The sequence below is a fragment of the Podarcis muralis genome, chromosome 4 (assembly GCF_964188315.1).
Source record: "Podarcis muralis chromosome 4, rPodMur119.hap1.1, whole genome shotgun sequence".
NCBI classification, from domain to species: domain Eukaryota; kingdom Metazoa; phylum Chordata; class Lepidosauria; order Squamata; family Lacertidae; genus Podarcis; species Podarcis muralis.
This window is the reverse complement of record NC_135658.1, coordinates 66,458,364-66,485,297: the sequence shown is the minus strand read 5'-3', so window position 1 is coordinate 66,485,297 and position 26,934 is coordinate 66,458,364. Positions and strand designations below refer to the sequence as shown.

General features: G+C 39.3%; 1 protein-coding gene across 4 annotated transcripts in view; it reads left to right on the top strand.

Moving 5' to 3' along the window:
* The window catches only part of REPS2 (RALBP1 associated Eps domain containing 2), a 76,509-nt gene extending 50,401 nt beyond the window's left edge, over positions 1–26,108 (top strand). For all 4 annotated transcript variants that reach the window (XM_077927482.1, XM_077927481.1, XM_028727598.2 and 1 more), the window contains 4 exons: positions 10,573–10,656; positions 12,726–12,871; positions 15,392–15,497; positions 21,000–26,108. In XM_077927482.1, coding sequence (XP_077783608.1) covers positions 10,573–10,656; positions 12,726–12,871; positions 15,392–15,497; positions 21,000–21,068 — 405 coding nt within the window. In that variant the 3' untranslated portion in view covers positions 21,069–26,108. The remainder of the gene's footprint in view (positions 1–10,572; positions 10,657–12,725; positions 12,872–15,391; positions 15,498–20,999) is intronic.
* Positions 26,109–26,934: the final 826 nt, after the last annotated feature.

The window sequence follows — 26,934 nt, the reverse complement described above, 5'->3', positions numbered from 1 at the left end:
AGAGATTTGCTGAGTCACCACCGTTACAACAACCTCAAGTTTCCCACTTCAGACTGATTGGGCAATCCTAGGTAACAAAGAAGAAGACAGGCAAGAGTAAATTGACATCTCTGCGCAAAATGAACCATTTATCTGTGGAAAGGCAAGATTCGGATGTCCCTAAAGTCGAATTCTCCCTCTCCCTGAAGTGTATGGGTCTAGCACATAGTTTTCTTGGAGCTGCTTATGTCCAGGGTTCAAATTTGTATCCCAGTGAGTAGTGTGGAGTCTGAGCAGAGTTGATGGAGTATGAGCTTCAGTTGCATCTCTGGTACATTCAAGTGGAATAGATCTAACGTATGCTAGAGATCTAGAAACTGCAAAAAAAGGGGGGGGCGACTATACACATATATTATAGCCTTGTAATATTTGCCATTCAATTAAGGAAGTGGTTTATTTTTGCTACCCAAAGTACTCAGAACGCTCTGCTTTATTCATCATCTGCCCACAACAGTTCTGACATTATGTCATGTAGAATAGGAAATCATTCTTCTTTTAAAACCCACAGGGGGTATAGATTCTGGTGCTATGAAAAGGGTTTATATGCCCTTCAAAGGAAAAGGAAAGTGTTCATATATTGGCAAGACATTACTGCAAAGGTCACATTGTAGCCTCACATTTATTTTTTCTTACAAAAGGGCTACATGAGGGCTTTTGTGCTGCAGAGGATATATATGCACAGCATTCTCACTCTCTCGCGTGCACACACGAGAAAACCTTTTGAAAAAGTACTATATCTGCACAAATATGAATTGTGTATTGGGTGTCAGTAATGATGTCAGAGATGGCGTTTGTAGTGTGTCAAGGAGGATTGCTTAGCAAAGTTATTCATGTCTTAAGCATTTGTTGTGCTAGCAGGAGTCAGGTGTCATCTCTTGGACTGGGGACATCGGGGTGTGTGTGTGTAGCACCACTTATCTAGTGCAGCTGCATTCTGTATTTGTCTGCTATATATACATGCATTTGTGTGTATGAATATAAATATAGAGAAAGAGAAGGAAGGGGAAGGAGGGAGGGAGGGAGGGAGGGAGGGAGGGAGGGAGAGAGAGAGAGAGAGAGAGAGAGAGAGAGAGAGAAAGAAAGAAAGAAAGAAAGAAAGAAAGAAAGAAAGAAAGAAAGAAAGAAAGAAAAATGAAAATAGTCTATGTATTAAGATGGAATGGTTGTTTATTGAGAGGGGAAACAGTGGTTGTCCCATCTTTCCTTAAACAGTCCAAAGCAGCTAACAACACAAGATAATAAGAAAAAACAGTAATGTTATGCACACCCCAACTTCCCAGAGTGGTGAAAAGGTTGAGGGGCACAGTGCTTAACTGATTTTAGCTACCTTTTCAGGGAGTTCACTTGAGGCTTCTGGTATTTGCGGTAAAGGTACCCCTGCCTGTACGGGCCAGTCGTGTCTGACTCTAGGGTTGCGTGCTCATCTCGCTCTAGAGGCCGTGAGCCGGCTGCAGCTGGCAAGCCAGCACCAGCGCAGCACACAGAAACGCCGTTTACCTTCCCGCTATAAAGCGGTACCTATTTATCTACTTGCACTTAAGAGTGCTTTCGAACTGCTAGGTGGGCAGGAGCTGGGACCGAACGACAGGAGCTCACCCCGCCACGGGGATTCGAACCGCTGACCATATGATTGGCAAGTCCTAGGCACTGAGGTTTTACCCACAGCGCCACCCGTGTCCCAAATTTGCAGTATGTAAGTTTATTTACAAATAAACTGGTTGAACATAGGTGCAGGCACTGTTTAAATGCTTCAACAGACAGCCAAATCCATTACCCCTCATCTGTGTCCATCAATATATAATCAATAACAAAAGATTAGTATTATTTTGTATATATCGCCGTCAGTATGCATGGCACCTTACAGAGTGTAAGAGAAGTTTACCTTCCATAACATTTGTGGGCTTGCTCTAGTCAACAGCACATTTGACATTAATTGCAATCATTGCCTTAATGAAATGATATAAATTGCTATATAGCATTACTTATGCTATCCTCCATCACCTGAGTACAATTCAATCGGATTTAAAGTGCAAGTCTTGATACCATTTCATTTTATTTATTCTATAAAATAACATAAATACTCAGTGGCATGATAAAATAGGTTTAAAGGCAGAGGAAGCTCTGTGTACTACAGAGCTTGTTGGTTGAATACATGAAATATTCCCTAAGGAATTCTGGTACTGCAAAAAATAATAATAATACTTTCATTCTGTATTATATGTATTTTTTAAAAAAAACACCAAAAAAACCACACCAAGGAACCTATTAATACAGCCATAGAAGAGTAGACATACTGCCTTCTATCTTACTGTAATCTGGTTTTGTGAAGCTGGAGTATGAAAGATTGGTAATATTTCCATCAAGGTCCTATTCATTACTTCTGAAAGCGCTGAGCACTCTTGTGATTTATATATGTTACTTCCTTTGCCCTAAACCTTATCACTGACTCTCAGACAGCTTCTTCTTTTTTCTTTTTTTAAAGAACAGCTTATCAAAATTTGAGGATTGCAGAGGGCTGCAAAAGCAGTTGGCTCAGCAAGATTTTGGCAGCTTCTTGCATTTGCATCCCTATAGGTTTTCTTTCTGTGCTATCACTTTCAGCTTTTACAACAAGCTGCAGAAAAGAATCTGATGTTTCACTGTGCTAGATAGTAGGTTCACAAATTGAACCGAAAAAGTCTAGCTGCTTCTGAGGAAGAGATGGAAAAACAGATTTAAGGACCTAAAATTAGCAACACTTTAAAGGGAAAACAAACCATTCTTAATGCAATGGTGTGTCCAATTGATACGTGAACGCTGACATGTGTGTCATTTTCTGTTTTGGAAGGGGACAGGATGGGCTTACGCATGACAGCTGATGCACACAGTGACCCAGATTGCAACCCCACGCAAATGGGGAGTTGCCTGTATATGCAGAGAAATAGATGATTGCTCAGTTTTCATGCATGGTGGGTATGGTATACATGGACTGGTTCCCCCCCTTCTTTTATGTTTGTTTAGGAAAAACATGCCTATGTGTGTAGCCATTCTGAAAAATAAAGTCATAGGAAGAAAGTGTACATAAAGAGATGGTCATATGAATCACTCTTTAGGGTTGTACACAACTAAATTCAGTTGTGGGCAGAATTCATTTTTATTCTCTTACAGATTCGCATTACACATGCAAACTGATTTATGCTGCATACAGACTGGGAAGCCATGCCCAATCATGGTGACCACATAAGTGAATTTAGTTCATTCATAAAGCCGCTCTCAGTGGCAGCAGAACAATTAAAGCACATTAGAAGTTGAATTTGATGTTCATCTTCATGTGAACATAAATCTATTGTGCTGTGAGCCTGTGTTTTTTTTTTTTTTACTTAGCACAACACAGGTGCATCTACATATTTTCATTTCAGCTGCCAGATAGTGGTGGATAAGAAAGGAGTCAAAGTAACTAGAAAGTTCAGGTAAGTTCATGCTCTCATACATGTGCTCCAGAGTTAACTAAATTCACGTGTTTCCCCTGTAGACGTTTGAAACTGCCAGCTTTTGCCAAGCAAGTGACCTTGTGAGTGTGTGTTTTACTCTTATTGAACTATTGTGACAGTTTCCACTAGGTGGCACTTTAAGGATATGACAACCAGTTAGACTGTCAACCTCATGTTCATACCTGGTTATTTTCTTACTTGAAATAATATTTATATATTTATATATTTATGTTGCACCAGACCTCTCCATGCAGCTTGAGTGTAGTATAGATTTTGAGTTGAGCATCCCACAATGGAATAGGGTCCTCACAGCCTGGTGCTCCTTGTTAGCCTCTAAATAGCCACTTGTTTTTCCCTAGGTTGTTCCATGAACTTGATTGGGCATCTTTGGAAAAGCCCCCCCCCCCTGTAATCAAGGTTAGGAAATGTAAGTCTGTGAAAGGTTTGGTGGGGGTATAAAAAAAAAAATCACTGTGGATATGGTTTCAATGCCTGCAGACTGATACCTTCAATATTAGCCTAGTGATTACGCTGGTCCCTATCAGTCCTTGGATTCTGTGGTAGCACATAGTACTGTACTAGCCCAGAAGGAAAAATCCAAGGTTAATTGTTGTTCCTGTCCTATCTCAATGGCACAGAAAAAGCCAGAAAACAGTAAGAAATGCTGCCTCATCAATTATTTTGATGTCAGAACTGCAAGGAGTCCATAAAAGCTATCCTTTAATGTTGGCGCTTGTTTTTCTACTGGCAAGCACTCCTCTCCCTTGCCTGGTGATATATTTATGTTGCTTTTTGTACAGCTTCCTCAGTGTCAGCCAGGATTAAGGTAACTGGTGGGGGGGGGGTGTGACACATCCTCAAGTCTCGTAGCATAACTCTTAGTCTCATTTAGAATATGAGATTGAGAAGGAGGGACCTTTAAACGGAGACACTTGAATTTGATGGAGATAGAAAAAATTGAACAATTCACTATGAAATCTCAGGAAATGAGTTGGATGACAGTACTGCTGCCTTATAGGTGGAATATATTTATGGAATAATTGATATTTTACAACTATTCAAATAGTATTTTAATTAGGAGAGCAGTTATAATTTTTCATTCAGCAGCTTATTCAGTTTTATGTAATGAGTGCAGTGACACTTTCAGATGCCCTTTAAATTGCATGTCACACTGTGTTCTTTTCAGGAAACAGTGTTACGTAAGTTCTGAGCGCTTTTTAGAAGTCCCACTGAGGCGAACAACTAGCTGAAAGCAAATAAGATGGACAGATAGAAATGGGGGGAGGAGTGCTAGGTGTGCAGCTGCAAAGTGTTAGCTTGTTAAACTTGGCCAGAATCTGGAGGCAGAAACTAATGCAACTCTGGGGAATATAACTTTTTAGAACCATTTATCCCATTTTCCTTTCTTCTTCTTTTTTAAACCTTTATTTTGAGTGAGATAACTTGCCTCCATTGCATTCTCTAACACTATTATTGGTGGTTCTCAGTTAATCAGCCAAACTCAATGCTGTGCTATATGAAAGTTCCAGTGGCACAAAGATTTCTCGCAAAGTGAAACATTCTCTCCCTCCTCCCCCATGCACCCCTTAAATCTGTTTGAGGGTTTTCCCCAATCCTCTGGAGCAGTAGACCAGGGTTAGGCAACCTAAGACCCAGGGGCTGGATGCAGCCCAATTGCCTTCTCAATCTTACCTGTGGACGGTTCGGGAATCAGTGTGTTTTTACATGAGTAGAATGTGTCCTTTTATTTAAAATGCATCTCTGGGTTATTTGTGGGGCCTGCCTGGTGTTTTTACATGAGTAGAATGTGTGCTTTTATTTAAAATGCATCTCTGGGTTATTTGTGGGGCATAGGAATTCGTTAACCCCCCCAAAAATATATATAGTCTGGCCCCCCATAAGGTTTGAGGGACAGTGGACTGGCCCACAGCTGAAAAAGGTTGATGACCCCTGCATTAGACATTTAAGGTATGTTAATGGATTTAAAGCACACAACTTCCCCCAAAGAATCCTGGGGCCTGTAGTTTCCCCCTCACAGGGATATCATTTCTAGCACCCTTAACAGACTACACTTCCCAGATTTATTGGTGCTTTAACTGTGCATTGAATATGCTTTAAATGTTGAGCTGCCCTAAGGATGTATCTGCACTACTACATAACCACAACGTGCCGATTATGCGGTCAGTTTACACTGCACAATGGATTCATCACTGAATGAACAGCTGACTCACATGTTCTGCATCATGAAGGAATACAGCTGTGGTGCCTGTACAGTGTTGGTGCAGAGCTGTTACATACTGCTTTGTTTCTCTCTAATCAGATGCATACGGGGCATGATGCTTTTTTTAGTGGAGCTGGTGCACTTATTCTCTGCATTTGATCTTGATAGTCCACATGTAACAGGACTTTAGCACCCATTACAGTTTGGGAATTTACACATAACACACACAGCTTCCTGCTCTTGTTGTTGAAGCTTCCCAGAGAAAATATATTTTATACTTGTTTGGCAAATAATGCAGTTGAGAGTACAGGAAGCTCACAATAGTAGTAGCATATCTGTATATGTTGCAGCAGCCAAAAAGAAAAAGTAGAAGGGAAACCTAGGCACTATGTTCCTTTAACAGATTGTGAAATGGGTGGATGTATCTTAATCCTGTTCCTAAATCATCACGATCTCTGTCAGAACCATCTTATTGTCCAACTTTAATGTGGAACAAACAATGGGTTTTATATAATTCTGTGATCTAGAGCTACAGATATATTTAGCATCCGCATTGTTGACTTTTCTCTTTTCCTAATATATTACAAAATTAGAACCATGTCACACAATACTTTTTCTGATGTGGAGACAGTATCTATGAGGTACTTATTCACACAGCACATAGTTAAATTATGGGATTTGCTGCCAATAAGATGTGGTGACCAGCCACCAGTTTATATGTGTTTGGAAGGAAATTAGACAAACCAGCAGAGGATGAGGCTATTGATGTCTACCAGTCATGAAGGTTATATATGCATCTTCCAGTAACTAAGGCAGTATGCTTCTGAATGCCAGTTCTGGGGAGAAAACATCAGGAGAATTGCTAATTGCTTTCATGTTATCTTGTGGACTTTCCAGAAACACCTGGAACAGGCTGTAGGACTTGATCGGCCTTTGGTCCAATACAGCAGGGATCTTCTTATGTGGGGAAGAAGTTTATCATGGTTCTAATGAATACAGCACTTGGGCAGCCAGGAATATAATGACAGGTTGTGTGGATTTCATTAATCTATTTATGATGTATAAAAGTATTTATAAACTGTCATATCATAAAATATATATTAGCAGTTTACAGCAATTTAAAAACATAAAATCAGACAATGAAATCACAAAAAGTTAAAAACAAGTAAAAAGCAAAAATGAATTAAAAAACAAACATCAGTAGACCATTGTGGGGAATATACTCTTAATAGTCTCCTGGCAAAATAGAGAAGTTTTCAGCAGGTATTTAAAAGCTGGCACAGAAGGTGCCCACTGAATCTAGATTTATCTAGATTTCATCAGAGGTGTACCTCAGGTCCCTGGTGGCCTTGGCAAGGAGTTATATCGGTGCCACCCCCATCACTTCTCCTGTGTTTGATCTTGCTGCAATAGCAGCGGTGCGTTGCTGGTACAAGGGACTCCAGGTATGCCTCTGGAGATTTATATATACTGATCATGTTCGTACATAGACAGTTGACGCCCTGCAAATGAGACATGAAGGCTGGTAATATCAACCCCGCCATGTGGGAATCCCTTGCAGAAGACTGCAGTACCTGGAGACAAATCAGGTTGTGTATCCACAGCACTGACCAGAGGAGGAATGACCACTAGGATGAGTGCAGAGAGAAAGTGCATCTAAAACTGCACATCCAGACACCTTCATCTGCCCCAGCTGCAACAAAACATGTCTTTCCTGTATCACTCTCTACAGCCACAGCAAGTGCTGTAACTCTCCAACCCCAAAGGTGCACTCCTTCATTGTCTCCTGAAACAGACAGATGCCAACAAGAGATACACTGTGTTGAGGCTGATGTGAACACCAGAGAGGGCAAGACAAATAAAGGCCACCAGAAAAGAAGAGCAGGCTTATTGTGTTTCAAATGACATTTTCTTATCTCAGAGTTGTACTGAGAAGACCGAAGAAATAGTGCCACGTAGGTAAACTCTCAACGGGTGCAGTTAACAGTGGATTCTGTCACTTTAGCACAACCAATCCACTTAAAAAAAAAAAAAAGAATATGGACTTTTTGCAGTTTGGAAAGTGTCAGGGAAATGCATTGACAAGTGTGGGATGAAAGAATGAGTAACGAGAAGCCATCTAAACACCCTATAAGCAAATCAGGAAGAATGCAGAGCAAATGCTCACAGTCATCTAACGGCTCAATAATGGCCGGATGTAATCTAACGTGTGAGCTTTGTGCAAGCAAATCAGAATGAATGTTCAATAAACTGGCCATCTGTAGGGGCAAAATAACACTGAGAGTTTGAGGCTGCTCCCTGAATTGTACAGGGAGGAGCCCAAGCCTCACAATGCTCCAGGAGGCCTTGCTTGGGAGCGCTCAGCTGACAACCCTCTTTGACCTGCCTGCTCATCACAGGCAGTGGCTTCTTTCGATGGAGGGGCAAGACAGCTTTGTAGCTCCCGCCAGCCACAGTAGCTGCTGCTGCTGCTTGCCCTTCCCCGTGGACTGAATGTCACCCTCCACCCACTCCCCAAATTTGGGGCTACAGATTTGGTGCTGCTGCTGCTTTCTTCATCTCCTCTCCCCCTTAATTTGGTACTGAGCCATTTCATCTGCCAGAGCCTACATACCCAAGGAAGGAGCAAAAAGCTGCATTGATTCCTACTTCTCTTTAGACGGTCTCTCTTTTCGTTGATATTAGACTGGTTAAACAGTGCTTTTCTGTAGATGAAATAAAACAAATCAAATATAAGAGTACAAAACCTTGTAAACATGGGAAAGTTATTACCTAGTTTATTAACTAATGAGCCCCTCATCTCTGGGGTAATTTCTGTGCATGTATCCTGCACCCCTGACGAGGGCCAGTTTCACCAATCCCTAGGTATGCCTATGCATTTCATGCATCTACAACGTTCTGAATTCTGGATCCTTTGATTTGACTCAAAGATTATGACTCTCTGCATACGCATACACAGGCACACAAATTAAATGTCAGAAGCAAAGTGACTTTTCATCCCAGGTGCTTGGAAAATGTCAGGTTCTTCAGAAAAGTTGGACAAAGCTGGAGTTTAATTTTGCCTCTGTTTTCAGTTCTGTGGCTCAGCCCTGGATGTATATTTTAATTGCATTTGTATACCTTGCTAAAGGAGAGTAAGCTTCCATTTTCTGCCAGCAATCTTTTCCCAGCTACTACTGTGTCATAATGAGAGATACAATATAGTCAATGTCACTGGTTTTATTTAATTTTTAACTTTCATACGTTTTCTTACATTTATATTCCACATTTCTTCTATCATGGCACCCAAGGTGGTGTACATTTGGGGGGGGGTTCCAATAAGGCCTCCCACCTAGGCACTGACCAGAGCCAGATACAGTTGCCTTCAGCAAGTTGGCACCTTCACATGGCAACTTGAATATACAGTGGAACCTCGGTTGTCGAATGCTTTGGAAGCCGAACAATTTGGAACCCAAACGCCAACAACCTGGAAGTGAATGCTTCCATTTTTGAACGTGCCTCGGAAGTCGAACGGCTTCTGAGACGCGTTACTCCCTTTTTTCAAAGGAATTTGCTGACTGGCAATTGTGCCTCGATTGTTGAACGTTTCAGAAGTCAAACGGTCTTCTGGAACGGATTACATTTGACAGCTGAGGTTCCACTGTATGCAGTTGGGTCATTTACTGTTGCAGAAGTTAGAAATGCCAAATTTTAGTGTGTGTAAAATAAGTGCAGGCAGATATTACATTACTTATGTACACCAATAAGCCTTTCCAGGAAGCTGTCAGGCTTCATAAACTGTCACTTCATTGATTCGCTAAAACTATGTCTTTGCATAAAGAGGACTATCAAATTGGTTAGCTGGTTTCAGTTTAACTTTGTTTTCATTTGCTACATGATGAATGTTTGTCAGGGGCAGGATCTTAAAAACTAGCTATTTGTTTTAATATAAATAAGACACCATTGTTTCCCCCCTTAGAATGTTCCTCATTACATAATTTGATTATATAATTGTTGTTGTGTGTTAGTGTTGCAATCCTAAAACTCCCTTGGATTAATTGGAAATAAGTCCCATTGCGCAGTTCCATAATGTTGCTTTCCATGTAGCCAATGGAGACCACATGTCAGAAATTAAACTGTTGCTGGAAGTAAAGAAAGTTTTTTTATTGTATTAAGCAGAGGAAACCACATATGTGATCCTTTGCCATGCTCTCGCATATTTAAAATTGCTGTACTAATTTCCTAATCTGGGTTTGTTTTCACCAAGCACTGCTGCTCCTCAAACTCTGTAATCTCTGAAAACTGTTTTATGGTGCATGTTTACTCAGATGTAACTCTCATTATGTTCAGTGGAGCTTGCTACCAGGTAAGGACTGCAGCATTAAAAGGACTGGAGGTTGTGTAGCTGCAGTGCAAGGTGAATCACATCTGTTTTCATTATATGTTAGCAGTACGACTTTGTATACTGCAGTTGGGGGTAGGACTTGTATATTTTGTGGATCCTTGGCTGGGGGCAAGGCGCCTTTGAATCTCTTGTTGGTGGAAAGCAGGCCGCCTAGTGTCAGGGATAGGGAGCAGATATTATTTTACTTGCATTACTGTAATAATGCTCACAAATGTAGCACACTTTTGTTTTTCTCATTAGAGCGAATGGCAGCCATTAACTTCTGTAGGAGAATGGGGTTCATTCACAGACATCACTGCAGCAGCAGCTAAACCAGCTTCCCAGCCTCTGAAAATCAAAGCCTGCTCCTATTTCTTTTGTTGGTCACACTGGAGTGTGACCAAGTGTTGAAAGCTAGTTTTGATTGATGTGTGGCTGCTAGCACTTTTGGTGTTACAGTGTCTTGTCTATTGTTACAGATGGAACAAGAATCTCAGATTGAAATGCATTTGCCAATGAACAGGTCCTCATCACAAGTTGAAGAAGGCAGCCCAGCAAAAAAGGTAAGGTCAAGGCATATAGTTTTCTCTTTTCATTTCAAACCCATAAAGGTGATAAATAGTTCCACATACTGACTTCTCCTGAAGATCAGGACACTAAGAAATAGCACTAGCAGCTCTGTTCTACAAGGAGCAATCTATTGTGGCACCACATGAGTGCAAGTTGTATATTTTTCCTACCACAGACAAACTGGTAGAGTCCTTTTTATATGTAAAGTTCATGTTTTGCACATAGAAGGTTACTGGATACCATGGTTCTTTGGGAGAAAACATGGTTGTGGTGGTCTGCGGTGCCTCCATGAAAACAAGCTATGGATTGTTTTCATTTCCCAGGAGGCAAAAGGTGTAAGCTGAATGGAGACAAGCCTTTTTTGGTTCCCTTGAACCCCACACTCTGCATTTCTTAAGCAAGGCATCTTGGGTTCTTCTCAAAGTAATGGAAAAATATGAGCAGCTTAAAAGAGGGAACAGGCAGCTGTGTGTTCCTTCACATTCCTAGCTAAATCTGAAACACAGATAAGAGAAATGGAATGTGACAAAGGTAGTCAGGATAAGGATATAGGGGAGTAAGGCTGTAAGGCTGGAGCAATGTAGCCCAGGAAGAACCCCCTGAAAACTGAAGCAAGTTGGAAGAGTACAGGTGAGAGAGGGACTGACGAGAGCTGAACACTGAGGTTCCTACGGTTCTGTTTCCTAAAGGGAGGGCTTTACTAGCACAAAGGGAAGGGGGCTCTAAGGAAAGGGGGGTTAACTGGAGTACTAAGTTATTCAGACTTTCCCACCACGTATTTTGGAAACTGGCTGAACACTAGCTTTCTGACTGTTGGTGCTGAGTGAAGGTAGAGGCAAGGAAAGAAGGAAGAAAGATTCAGGCTGGGGTCATAGTTCTTGCTTTATTGATTGCTTCAGAAAAGTGGGTGATAGGTAGCAATATTCACACAACAGCATAAATACGTGCATGGAGGAAAAGGAAGTGATGTGTAGCCTGAGACCATTCATATTTCAAGTAGTATCCTATAGGTGCTATAACAATATCAAGGCACCTTCCTTGTAGCAACGGCAATAGGTAAGAGTTATCTGAAGAAATAATAATGTTCTCTCAGGTATATAATTGCATCCAGTGCTTGAAAAATGAGGTATCCTTGCTACAAAAGTGGCAGAGAATTGCACTTGGAGTACATACAGAAAATTGGCAACCAATGCAGGCTGACCATATAAAAACCTGCTCAGCTGAAAATATGCAATGTTATACTGTAAGCTGTATTTTTCCTCCTCTTCCAGCTCTAAGTCTGTTTTAGTTGTCAATGCATGGGCTACTGTATATACTGTCAATGCATATAATGTATACTGTATCGGTTTACACTGTAAATGTAATTTGCCTTTGGAATATTGTCTCAGTCCAAATAAACTGATTCAGAAGAATCTTCATTGTGGTGGTCCTACTGAAATAAACAAAAATTAAGAGCATAATTATGATGTTAGGCAACCCTTATTCTTAGCAATGGATTTGCTCAGGAAACTTCTATATATTATGGAAAGTTGTTTATCTGTTTGCTATAGTTTGGACAACTCTTAAAGATATTGTAGCCAGATTTTACATGCTGGTTTCTGAGATCAAGAAGCAGGATGGGTGGTTGTTGTTGTTTGTGTGTATTATGGCTACAGTTAGCTGCCATTTTGAATCTAGATGGCAGACTGAATTTTTCAGAACTGCACCAATTGCAGCTAAATTTTGCACGATGGTTCCAGAAACCAAGGAGCAAACTTTTATCTATGTTTGGATGGCATTTTGAATCAACATAGTGAATGGAACCTTTCAAGCTGCACTGATTTTTTGGTTTCTTTTAATTCCTGAGGAACTCCAGGTATGAATATACTAGTTCCTAAGAGATGATGCCATAACAGAGATAAATTAAATTGGTCTACGGAATGAGGATAGACAGAGCCAAAGTAAACAATACTCTTTGGGTCCGAAAAAAATTGTTTATGAGATTCTGATGGCTTTGTTGTTTTCCTAATGAATCATCCATAGTTATTTTAATCCTTGCTCTCTCTCCCCCCCCCCCCCACAGGAGGTGTTGCTTACTCAACCACCATCAAAACCGATTCGCAGGAAATTCCGGCCTGAAAGCCAGACGCTAGAGAACCAGGAACTTTCTCCCACGAAAAGTGTAGCCCCTTCCTTGCCTGCCATCAAATCCCACCATACAATCCCAAAGTAAAAAGGCTGACTTTTATGAGAAATTGGGGAGAGGGCTTTGTGGCAACATGGAGGGATATAAAGCATTCTAAAAAAACGGAATGTGGAAAAAGTGCAAGTGAGCTGCACTTCCTTCTACTGTCTTCCAGATGTGAAGTTTGAAAATAATTTTGTTTGGGCAATTCACAACCACCAGATGCTGACACAGCTTATGCAACTCACTTGTTTTTTCTTAGTACTTAGAGCATGCAGACTCGCTGAAAAAGACATCTAGCCTTCTGAAATACTCTTCTGTGGATTAGGGGTGGGCAGGGGCGGGAATCTGGAAAAAGGACAGTTAATCTATGGAGAGATGTAGGCGGAAAATCCTGGTGTATGGCAAGAGACTGAATAGATGAACTTTGATACCTGTTCTAGTGTTCTGGCTCCATGATTTTGAGGGCTGTTGAAATGTGTTTTGGAATCAGTACAATGAAGGAATAACTACCTGGCCATTGAATCCATGCAGCCAATTTTTATTTTTTTTAAAAAAAGTTTTCCAATCCCATATAGTACCTGAAAAATGGTGGTATAAAGTCACACCCTTCTGAAGTATGCATTTCTGGCAAGTAATGTGGAAGGCTGGAACTCTTCCTAAGAGTTTTTAAGTGATCTGAAAGTATTAGTGTTGTTTGTAGAGCCTAATTGACTCTTTCAAAACAGATGCATTTGCTGCTGGCATAACAAATTAGTCCTATTTTGAGAACAGTAAATGACTGAAGTTTACTTATCAGTCAAATCAGCATATTTTCGTTTTCCTCAGCTAGAGTGTTGAAGGATGTGGCGGAGGGCAGAGAAGAAACAGGGGGAAGACTTTCTGGAAAAATCATTGGGATTCTCTTCCAAAGATCAAATTGTCACCTCTCTTTTTAGAGAGTGGGAAAGCTAACTCCACTTTTTTCACATGGACTTTGTGCTGTTTTTAAAACAAATGTATCTGCCTTTGATCACGTTGTCATTTAAGAGCTGCTAACACCTTGCAGAAAATCATAAAAGGCTTCTCTCAGGAACAATTCTGCTTATCTAGCCTATATTTCCCCCATTTTTCCAGTTTCTTGGTTTTCTCTCAAGATGAAAATTGCTAACACATTCACTTAAAAAAAAGTAGAACAGATGGATGTACAAAATCTAAAGACTCATACTGGAAATTCTGTTTTACTTTGTAACATCATAACTTTGGTCTCTTGCATGCTACAAAGAAGCAGGGGAGTACAAATGAGTTTTGTTTATGCTTTTACTACTGCTTCGTAACATGCAAACTACCTCTATCGCTCAGGTGGGGAAAAAACCCATGAAAATATTAACTAATAAAGGTGGGGCAGCAAACATATCGGTATGCAAATGTTCTTAATAAGGTTTCCATAGGGGAAATACTAGTAGGTGCAGATATGCTAGTAAAACAGAAACAAAAAACTTGCTTTTTAAAAATCAAAGATAATATCAGTAGTCATGATGGCTATTTATTTCTGGTGAACACGAGTAGCAGAGGACTTCAAATAGATTATTGTACTTTGAAAAGTTGGGTCCTGCTTCTAGGTTTCCCACAAACGTCTAATAAGATGCTTCTAGTAAGAGCTGTTCAGCGGTGGAACGGACTCCCTCGGGAGGTTGTGGACTCTCCTTCATTGGAGGTTTTTAAGCAGAGGTTGAATGACCACCTGTCATGGATGCTTGAGTTGAGATTCCTGCATTGCAGGAGGTTGAACTAGATTCTTTGATCTAACTGGCAGCTGTGGGGATAGAGTGCTGGACCAGATGGACCTTTGATCTGATCCAACAGGGCTCTTCTTACATTTTAAAATATATTTCTCATTCCTTATACTAAACAGAAAAACGCATTTATGACTGTTTGTACTGAAAGTTAAACACAGGTGCTGTCTTTAGACCTATTAAGGTGAGTTTCCCCCTTAATATATAGGGGACAGCTGTGTTGATCCATAAAAGCGTGCCATTGTCCATGTCAGGTCATGTAGTAGGAGGGCAATGTTAGACTGGAGATCCCTCCATTTGAGCTGATCTAAGTTCAGTGGTATATAGGGAAAGCTTTAATGAGGAAATTGAGCCAGGTTAACATAGTAAATGAATTCTGGCCTACAGATAGCGCTATTAAAATGCCTGGATAGCCAGTTGGTTACAGTATGGTGCTGATAACGTCAAGGTTGCGGGTTCGATCCTTGTATGGTACTGCTGCATATCCTTGCATTGCAGAGGGTTTTACTAGATGATCCTCAGGGTCCCTTCTAACTCTACAATTCTCTACAATTTCTTCCTTCCATTTCTGATTTCCACAAGATCAGGATCTCTTATTGAATGCCCTGATTTCATAAATATTTATTTCTGCATAGCAACTCTCTTTTGTAAATGCATTTCCTCCCCCCCACCCCATTTTGATTTTAATTAGTCTCAGGTGTAAGTATCATAATGCATCCCTTTTTACCAAACAGCAGGAAGGCCCTGCGATGCATTTTCTGAAAGTGGTTTGTCTTTACTCTCCGGCAGGCAGTCTTCAAAACAGAAGAAAGCTATTCAGACAGCTATCCGTAAAAATAAAGAAGCGAACGTGGTCCTAGCTCGGTTGAACAGTGAACTCCAGCAACAGCTGAAGGTAAGGAGCACACTTCAAGTAGGGATCTATGTTTAGACGTGCCATGAAGCTCTCTGAAGCCTATGTCATATGCCTCTGTCGACACTGTTAAATACAGGAAGCAAACCAAAGTGTGTGCACCTTGCCGAGGCAAATGCGTGAATGGAACGTGAATGGACTCAACAATAAAAATAAAAGGAACCAGATTGCGCATATTTTACTAAAAAAGAACCTCGACTTAATCTGCCTACAAGAGACTCACGTAATAAGAAAGCATAAGAGAATTTTAAGCAATAAGAGATTAGGATTGGACTTTGTGGCTTCAGATAGAGTTAAGAAACGAGGAGTGGTTCTATATATAAAGGAAAAACTTCATCCAAAATTACTGTATAAAGATGAACAAGGGAGAATGATTGTAGTACAGATTATGTTTCAAGGAGTAAAGATTATTGTCGTCGGACTATACGCACCTAACGACAGAAAAGCAGTCTTTTTCTCTGAATTAGGTAGTAAGTTAACAGAGTGGATGGATCAAAAAATGATAGTGATGGGTGACTTTAATGGGGTGGTGTCACCAAACCTGGATAGTTCAACAAGAAAACAAGAGATTAAGGAAGGCAAGTTACCGCGGACTTTTTTTGATTTGGTTGACAATATGGGATTAATTGATGCGTGGAGATTCAAAAACCCTACTGTAAAACAATATACTTTCTTCTCAAATCCTAACCAGAGTTGGGGGAGAATAGATGGTATTTGGATCACTAAGGAATTGATACAGAACTTAATCAAATCTGAAATTCTCCCACAGATTATATCTGATCATAATCCAGTATATTTAGAGTTAAAGGGTAAAGAGGCTAGAGTACCTAGATGGAGAATGAACGAATCTCTATTTAATGATCAAAAGATAGTGATTAGGGCAAAAGAAACAATTGAAGAGTACTTCAAGTGGAATTTAAATAAAGGGACAGCTTTAGAAACGGTTTGGGATGCAGGGAAAGCCGTCATGAGGGGCTTTCTAATCCAGAAAAACAGCCATAAAAGAAAAGAAAAAGAGAAAAAGAAGGAGGAGATTTTAGTACAGTTAATGGAGAATGAAAGACAATTAACTATCAAGCCAGGTGATGAGACTATAAAACAAAATATAAAGTTATTACAAGCCCAATTTTCTATGATAGTAAACCAGGAGATTGAGTGGAAAGTTAAAATGTTAAAACAGAAGAGTTTTGAATCTGCTAATAAAATAGGGAAATATTTGGCCTGGCAACTAAGAGAAAGGAAAAAACAAAATATGATCTGTAGGATAAGGGATGGAGACAAGATAGTGGAAGACCCAAATGAAATAAAAAGGTTATTTCAGAAATACTATAAGGATCTATATAAAAGAGGTAAGGAGACAGGCTATGATATAGAACGCTATCTGAAAGAACATCATTTACAACAGATATCAACCGAAGAAAAAGAATTATTAAATCAGCTGATTACAGAGGAGGAGGTAAGGAAGGCAATATCAAAGATGAAAATTGGTAAAGCGCCGGGGCCAGATGGTCTGTCAGCCAAATTTTATAAAGTATTAAGTGATCAAATAAGCCCAATCCTATGTGAAGTGATGAATAATATTTTAAAAGAAGGAAAGACCCCGAACACCTGGAAGGAGGCCTATATTACATTAATTCCTAAAAAAGATGTGGATGCCTTAGAGGTGAAAAACTATAGGCCGATTTCGTTATTAAATAACGACTATAAACTGTTTGCGGATGTAATGGCAGAAAGATTAAAAAAAGTATTAAATAACAGAATCCATAAAGATCAAACAGGCTTCCTTCCAGGGAGACAATTGAAGGACAACGTAAGAAATGTGATAGATATCATTGAATATTTGGAAACCAGAATAGACAAGCAAGCCGCTTTGATTTTCATTGATGCCGAAAAGGCCTTCGATAACGTTTCTTGGTGCTTCCTGACAGAAAATCTAAAAATGATGGGGCTGGGTGAAAGATTTAGAAAAGGTATAGAAGCTATCTATAATGAACAAAAAGCTAAGCTAATAATAAATAACTCGACATCAGAATTTTTTGACATATCTAAAGGGACTAGACAAGGCTGCCCCCTGTCCCCTCTGTTATTTATAACAGTACTTGAAGTACTTACTAAGAGACTGAGAGAGGCAGCGGAAGTGAAAGGGATTAAGGTAGGGACTAAAGAACATAAGATAAAAGCCTTCGCGGATGATATTGTATTAACTCTAGAAGACCCGAAAAATAGTATGAAAGAAGCCTTGCAAAAATTTGAAGAGTTTGGAGCGGTGTCAGGCCTCAAGATTAATAAAAATAAGACTAAAATGTTGACTAAAAATTTAACTAAGGAAGATATTCTAGAACTAGAACAAAAGACGGGAATTATGACAGCAAAGAAAGTGAAATACCTTGGAGTGTGGATATCAACGAAAAATATTAACCTATATAAGGATAATTATGAAGTCACTTGGAAGAATATTAAGAAAGATCTTGAAATCTGGGAGAGATTGAGGTTATCTTTTCTGGGGAGGATAGCGGTTATCAAAATGAATGTTCTCCCCAGAATGTTATTTTTGTTCCAAACCATTCCGGTATTAAAAGGTCTAAAGCAGTGTAAAGAGTGGCAAAGAGCCTTAGCGAGATACATCTGGCAAGGCAAAAGACCACGAATAAAAATGAAAATATTGGTGGACAAAAAAGAAAGAGGGGGATTCTCTCTACCGGATCTAAGTTTATATTATGAAGCGGCGTGTTTATTGTGGCTGAAGGATTGGATAAGATTGGAAAATAGGGACATCTTGGACTTGGAAGGTTTCGATAACAGGTACGGGTGGCACTCGTACCTGTGGTACGAAAAGGTGAAAGTTCATAGAGGCTTTCTAAATCATATCTTTAGGGGACCATTATTCCAAGTATGGGAAAGAAATAAAAATATATTGGAAAGGAAGACACCTTGGTGGATTTCACCAATAGAGGTGTTAACTATAAAAAAAATAAACATGGGAGGGAAGAATGCCACCTATGAAGAACTAACTTGGAAGACAGAGCAAGGGATTAAACTTAGACCATATGAAGAGATCAAAAATCTATTTACAGGGTGGCTGCAATACCACCAAGTAAATGACTTGCTAAAAGAAGACAAAAAGAAAGTAGGATTTGAAGATAAAAAATCTAAATTTAATGTAGAAGTTATAGAAGGTAAGAACAAAACACTGTCAAGGATGTATGATATTTTGCTGGAGTGGTATACAAAAGATGAGGAGGTGAAGGAGGCCATGATTAAGTGGGCGATAGACATTGGATATAACATCGACTTTGAGAGGTGGTTGGAACTATGGAACAAGAATATGAGATTTACGGCATGCACGGCACTAAAGGAAAACCTGTGGAAAATGATCTACAGGTGGTATCACACACCAGTGAAATTAGCGAAGATTTATAAGTTGAAGGAAAAAAGATGCTGGAAATGCAGAGAGGTAGAAGGTGACCTCTACCATATGTGGTGGTCGTGTTGCAAGGTGAGAGGCTTTTGGGAATTGGTTTATAATGAACTTAAAAAAATCTTGAAATATACATTTCCCAAAAAGCCAGAAGCTTTTTTGTTAGGAATGGTTGGTAAAGAAATTAAAAAAGAAGACAAGATCTTGTTTCTATATGCTACGACAGCTGCAAGGATTATGTTAGCACAAAACTGGAAATTAGAAGTAATACCCAACATAAGTGATTGGCAGGTTAAAATGATAAATTATGCTGAGCTTGATAGAATATCAGGAAGATTAAGGGACCAAGACGAACAGAAATTTCATGATAATTGGAAGAAATATTTAATGTATATGGAATCTAAATCTCAGGTGACACTGGCGGGGTTGAAATAACTCTAACAGCGGGAAAGGCCTATGTGAAAGAGTTAAAAAGTATGCGACAATATAATTTATTCGATACTTACCAAAGGAGTGGAGGGAAGTCCAAGGTTCCGTTGAGACTAACTTAGTTATGTATCTTATTTATGATTTGTGAAGTGGATATAATTTGTATAAGGTATGTGGTGGATTTTTTGTTTATGTTTTCCTTGTAAATATGTGCAAATATGAATAAAAATTTATTTAACAACGAGAATTATTTCTTGAATCATCCTGCATTGTAGCTCAATTTGATCTTTGCCTTTTGTTTCCTTTGTTCTAATCAGATGAGAGGGGATGCCAAATCCCAAATTACGAAGAATCTATCATACTGCTTTTGTTCTGAAAATTTATATCTTATGAATAACCTACATTCAACTCAAAAGCACATAACTAGTATCCTCCAATAAAATATATTGTACTTAAAAACTTGGGATTTGGCATCCTTTCTCATCTGACTGGAGTGGAGGAAGTGGAAGGTAGAGATTGAATTGAGTTGTAATGCAGGATGGTTTTTAGTTAAAGTCTTATGTTCTCTGTGTCTATTATAGTGTAATTACCTTTTTTGGTGCAGAATACAGAAAAATGACAAGTTAAAACTATTCTGTTTTGGAGATTTTTCTTGAAAGAGAGGACAATTTTAAAATTAAATTCATTTCCTATATTGCAGGAACTTTCTCATCCCCAAAAAAAAAAAAAAAAAAAACACAAAGTGTGTGCACCTTGCCGAGGCAAATGCCCTCTCTCCCATCTTGAAATATGAGAGCAGCAGGATCACTTGCACTCTAAGCTGTGGGGGCTGCGAGTTAGACCCAAAAGCGCCCTTTCACAAATGGAAGGAGCTTGGATTCAGCAGAAGCTAAAGTACAGATTTTAGCCAATCCCTCCACCATTCCCCTGCAGCCCCATGCTGCTCCAGGGTTCCCCCTCAACCATCTTGATCATATTTTTAGGGGACTGCAGAGGGAAAGGGAAGCCAGTATCCCAGACCGCCCCATTTGTGAGTAGAAATCTGCTGTAGAACTCTGGAGCCAGCTTTCTCCTCCCCACCCATCCCACCTTCTTTGTAATCTTGGAACATAAAAGATAGTTCTGGCTTTTCTGCCAAGTGGTGACAAAATGTTCTCAGTTAGGTGCTTGGCCTAATATATTCCAGTCAGTGAATTTTATATTTGTATGAGTTGAAAGAAAAAAGATTCAAATTAATAATGTTGGGCAAATCAGTTGACGAGAGCTAGCCTAATGTTTGTGGCATCTCAAATAAGCCATCTTCTGGAAGCTTTGTGTACTTTAATACACTGTTGTGTTTAATTCCTTAAGCACCCAGATTTAAACTGACTGATGATTCCAGGCCCTGCATTCAGGGCATAGGGGAATGTCAGTGGGACATTTAGGCAATACTGCTGCACCCAAGCCACTAATTGAGTGTAAAGTATGTAGTGTTGTAACATCAGTTTACTTGGGCGTGAGTGCTATAAGTATATTAATTATGGAGTGATTGCAAAAGTGGACTTTATAAGTCTGCATCATAAGACAAGATTGTTTTTATGCGTTTATGCCTTTAAGGGCTATATTCTGATTTTTGTTTGTTTGTTTGCATGATCTAGGAAGTTCACAAAGAACGAACTGCACTGGAAACTCAGTTGGAGCAGCTCCGACCTGTCACTGTCTTATGAAATTCTGTAACAGAATTTTTGCTTCAAGTACCTTTAACCGCACAATATATTGGCAGAAGCTTTTTTCACTAAGGCAACATCATTTGGAAAAAGTGACTGCCATATTTCTTTTGCATTTCTTGCACCAGTTTACCTTGCAGATGAAGAAGGTACACAATCTGAATGTCAAACCTTATGCCTATGAAATTGAACTTGTTTTCCCACCGACCCTTCAAGAATGCCTCAGTCAAATTCCATCTCTCTCTTACTGTTAACACTTATTTATTCCAATAATTCTTGATTTATATTCATTGGGGTGGGGTATTTAAATAGTATATATGTCTAGAAAATTTGCTTATATTTACCTTCATCCTGGATTATCACTTTTTACATATCTGTGATCTTTAAAGTCTTTCTAGTTTTAGAATAAATGAAAGCAGCATCTACAAAGCTCTGTATTCCTTATGTACACTATCTGTTTATTTTTTTTAAATCAACTTTGTGATTACTGACCATTTCTGGATGCAACACTAGTGTGCTTTTGCAACCCACTGTGGTTTTGCCAGTGGCGTAGCGTGGGTTGTCAGCACCCGGGGCAAGGCAAGTAATTTGTGCCCCCTAACCTGTGGATTTGCGCCCCCTAACCTGTGGATTTGCGCCCCCTAACCCTAACCCCCAGATGTTGCGCCCGGTGCGGCCGGCCCCCCCTGCACCCCCCACGCTACGCCACTGGGTTTTGCAACTCACACACATTTTCTACAAACTACCATTGGGTGTTGACTCCCTGCCTGTTTCCTGAAGCCTGCATCTCAGCCGCTCTGCAGTAGTTGCTTGGAGTTTGTGCACAGGTCCCAAGATATCTGTTATCTATGTTGCTGTTTTCAAAATTCTGAACCATGGCTGAATCACACTGTGTACTTCTCCACTACAATCTGCAGTTTGGCTCCTGAGCCAGTCAGTATAAAATGAAAGTCTGTGTTCCCCATTCACTATAATGGGGAATCTAAAAACAGGTAAAATGTTTCCCTTTTGGACAGAGTGGATTAAGTTTATAGGCACAGAAGTGCCTCCAGAGTGAATTAGGCCTGCCAAATTGCAGACAAATTCCAGGTGCTTTTTGTGGGGAAGTAAAAAGAATGTACTTTTCTCCATAACCCCAGGGGATCTTGTCTTTTTCTTACCTTAAAATAATTAAGAGGTTGCCAAATGGTGCATATACTAGCATGTACGTTTAAAAAAACCTTCGCAGCTTCACATAAGCCTTTCTCCTGACGATTGTTTGTGACCTCCAACAGGCTTTATAGGCCTTCCAGTAGACCTGCACAGGTCTCTAATATACTTTACAATGTTGAGCCTAGAATGTTGCTTGCAGAGTTCTAAAGAGCTCTGGGTTGTTGATTTTGTTCTTATTAAAACAGAGCAAAGTATACTTTTTTAAAAAAAACCTAAGATGAAATGTTTTGCTTATTATTATTTTTTTGTAAAAAAAATACCCAATGCTGTGCTTTGCAGACAACATTTTCGACCCCTTCACTTCTTGCAAAGCCCTTGGACCGAGAGAAGCGTAGAGATATACAGGAAAAGATAGAGTTGTACTGGCACAGAAACAAAGAGGCTCTGTGGCTTTGTTGGTGCCCTGATCAAACTGAAGGGGTGGGAATTACACCTTTCTTCGACTCAGGGAGTAGAGGAGTCCCACACATCATCCCAATTTGCCTTTTTATTTGGCCCCCCAAAAGAGCAGTGCATACCCCAGCAGTTACCATTGGTCCAAACCTGGTGTTGAAGGAATGGAGGTATGTTCCCCGACTGGGAATCTTTGCAGCTACTCCAATCATTTCAACAGCATTGGTGGGTACTGTATTGCCCTCAGACTATGTGGCAGTGTGGGTTATATAACTCCCTGTAGTGTTAGTTCATGGGGTTTGGTGTGTGTAGTCTGCCTGAACTGACTTGTAGGTGCCTTGGCACTAGTATTTATGTGAGTTTTTCTTACTGCTGCAGCATGAAACCCACATGTCTTGGAATGGCTAAGTACAAGGAATGTGCCATAGTTCATACAGGGCAGACTTACTCACAGTTGTATGCTATGCAAGGCCGAGACATGCTGGAGCAATGGTATGTCAGCACAATAGGATTTGTGAACTGTGCCTCATGTCTGTTCATATTACACCTTTTGTATTTAACTTATTATCAAGTGATGAAAAAAATTAAATGCAAAATTTAGAGATTCGTTGCTTTTGGCAATTAGATGTTTTTGCTTATTTCTTAACTTGTTCTGCTTATTATATCTTAGCAGTGGGCAATATCCATTGGCTAACTGCATGTGTCTTGGTAAAATTCCACTTATTTGCTTTTTTTAGTAGAATTATATTTGTTTTGTATTCTGGTGAGTTGATGTTATCAGTGAATTCCACATATCCGTTTCTCCTCCATTTCGGATTAATGGATCTTGTTTCCTTATGGCAATTATTGTTTTGGTCGTCTATCCTACTCAGTTAATACACTTCACTCCAAGGAAGTCCTGTTAACCTAGTAAGACTCTTTGGCAGTACACATTCATAAGCATATTTAATCTTGTCCAGACTGAATTCTAATAGAAAGTATTCCTTGAATTGCATTCTAGAATTGCACTGGCAACGGGGACAGTGATCTTTTGGGGGAAGCTGCAGGTAGGGAAATATTTTTACCACTGTAAATTTATGTAACTTCATTTTCCTCTCTTAAGTTTTATGTTTCTGAAAGTCATTCCTTAACATAACACACTCACTGCATCATCTACGAGATGTGATGATGTCCTCTAGCTTGGATTTCTTTAAATGAGGATTTGATAAATTCCTGGAACAGAGGACTATCAACAGCTATTAGGCCATTGCACCAATGTGGAGCCTCTCCTGACAGTGTGGCAGAGAGCACCAGTTATTTGGGTGCAAAATAAAAGGAGAGGACTACTGCGTTGAGGCCTTTTTGTGGGCTTTGCACAGACCTACCTGGCTACTATTAAAAACAGGATATGGAATTATACGTCCTGTTGCCGTGATCTGGTAGGGCTCTTCCTGCATTATATGACCCACACCGTTCACTGAAAATATTCCATAGCCTTGCAAAGTAAGCATAATGTCAGGCGACAGAAAACCCTGTCCACTTCGCCCAGACCAGGTGGCCCTCCCAGATGATGATGTACTGCATCATCACTAAACCATTGGCCATGCTAGCTGAAAGGAGCAAGGGCAGCCAGTGTAGATTCTCTATCCCAGAACTAGACAGACGAGAATATGCTCCAATACATCGTGCTCTGGTTTTCCTAAAACAAAATTCTTCATGTATACCACTTAGAAACCTTGGTGATTAAGCAGTATATAACTAACTTAAATGAATAGTAAAAATCTTAGTCATTTCTACAGATTCTCAGCTGTAGCTCAGTGACAGAGCACATGCAGTTTATGCAAAATGCCCCGTGCTCAATTCCTGGCATCTCTGTGTGCAACTAAAGCTTTGGAGATCTGCTGCCAGTTTAGAGAGAACTGAGCTTGATGGTCTGACTTAGTATTAGGAAGCTGCCTATAAACGTTTTAGCATATGCTGACAGATTTCGGGCTAGTTTGCTAGCTTCTCCACCCTTCTATTTTGATAATGAAGTATGCTATGCAGCATGACAATAGAACTTTAAAGACTGGGTTATAGTGGCTTCTCAGCTGTACAGTGTGTACACATTAAAGGAAAATCATTTACTTGCAGTTTACTTAAAACTTTAAAACAGCTGCACAATATGAATGCCATCAATGCAAATATACTTAAAGTTAACAAGAAATAAAACGTATTTGCTAGTATTTATAAAACATTGGTTGAAACAGGGATCCTTACGTATAAAAGAATCAAACCGTTAGTTTCTTAACTAAATGGTAATCCTCTGCAAAATGATAGTACCAGTGAGAAAATTAGGTTGGAAGCCACCCCTTCCATTTTTGGTGGTAATCAGCTACTGTTGTCTCATTAGTTACTCTTATTGGGAGATTATTTCAGGTATCCTATTCAATTGCTAGAGTGAACAGCTGGATGAAAAAAATGGAAGTTGTTTAAATATTCTAAATTTTCTTGTTGCCTGGTTTTAATATTAAATTAGATTCTAATGGCAAGTATTTTACAGTGTAACTTTGATGACGCCTTAAACATTCCCATGATTGTCTCCTACATGTTTTGGAATCCTGATTTTAACATTCAATTTTTAGTTTTAAAAATTACATTTTGAAACACTTCTTGGGTGGATTATTTCTACTACGGTATTTGCAAATATTTCAGATAACTAGAATGGCACGATCAGATATTGTTTTGGATACTATCTTATTCACACTGGAAGGCAATAGTACTTATTGCATAACTTATCTGTATAAGATCCAGAATATACATCCTTCAGATGTTAATGGTAGAACCTTAATAATCACATTACTCCAAAACAGACTCTCATCAGTCTGTTTACCTTCAGTAGGAAGATTATTCTGTAAAAGTATAAACAGTGTTTGAGGAAGAATTGCGCGAGATTAGTTCAGTGTGAACTCTCCTTGCTCTTATAGCTTTGTTGCCACTGTAAACAAATTAAATCTGGGAAATGCACAATACAGCAATTAATCTCTATATTGGACTGTTCTGGAGTCAGTGTTGATCCACATTAGCATGAAGAAAGTATGAAATATTTTTTTCTGGCTGTTGAGTTTGTTCTTGAGAAGTGAGTATTTTGTAGACCATGGAAGAAGTTTTGTTTTAAAAAACTGCTACTCCATTCTTGAATAGCCTCAGGAAGGGAGTAATACTGCCAAATCTTTATGGTTTTTTGCACATACGTGCACACATTCAGAAATAAATATTTTGTGTGATAAACATCTGATTAGGAAAGACTGATAATGAGCCTGTGTATTCTATGAAATAAGAGATAATTTATTTTGTTAGAACATTTTTACCCCAAATGACTAAGATGGGAAGAAATTATATATTTGAAGTTTTCCTTGTTCTGTTATTTTGTTGATACTGTGTTAATAAAATTATGTGATATGTTTTGCTCCTCTACTGACTTTTTGACTTTCAAAATATTACTGGGAACATTATTATGTTTTCTTCATGTTGCTATATGTTAGCATATACACAATTGAAAATATGTGGTCTTCACAACTGCAGAAGTATAAGGCAGTAAACCTGTAGTTTATATACTATGCATGCGAAATTTTTTGGAGACCAGAACATACAAACTTGGTGTAACGTTTAAAATTAAAATGTTTATTATTAAGTACTATAGCACATAGGCAGGGCAAATGCAATTTCCTTGACCCTAGTGAATTCAATCAACTTATGGAAAGTACCGTAATATTTCCTTTTCTGCCTTCTGCACTCAGACCACATACAAGGAAACATATAGTACTGCTTGTTTATTTAAACATTTAAAACATACTTTCATATAAAATATTGCAATGCAGTATACAGGCTAAAAGCACAGGATTACACTAAACACAACAAAACACATCAGTAAAAGCTGGTTGGCAAAGAATCTCAGGTTCAAAAGGCCTGTCTGAATAATACAGAAGATGTCTGCAAGTGTATATGGATGACTCCTACTGAGCCTCTATTGGCAAGGAGTTCCGAAGGGCAAGGCCTGCTACACTAAAGGCTCAGACCCTGGTAAATGATTAGTGTGACTCTCCGAGATAAGCACCTAATCTGCCAAGTAATTAACATAATCTCAACGAAAATGGTCTGATTAATAAAGCATAACTTGGATAATGTTCAGGGGCAAAGCACTCAGCTGTGAAGAGGCAGTCTCCTGGGAAGGGTTAGGCTACGTCAGCCAATGGCAAATTATCCTGTGAGACACCTTGCCAGGTTTGTCTAAATGCACCAT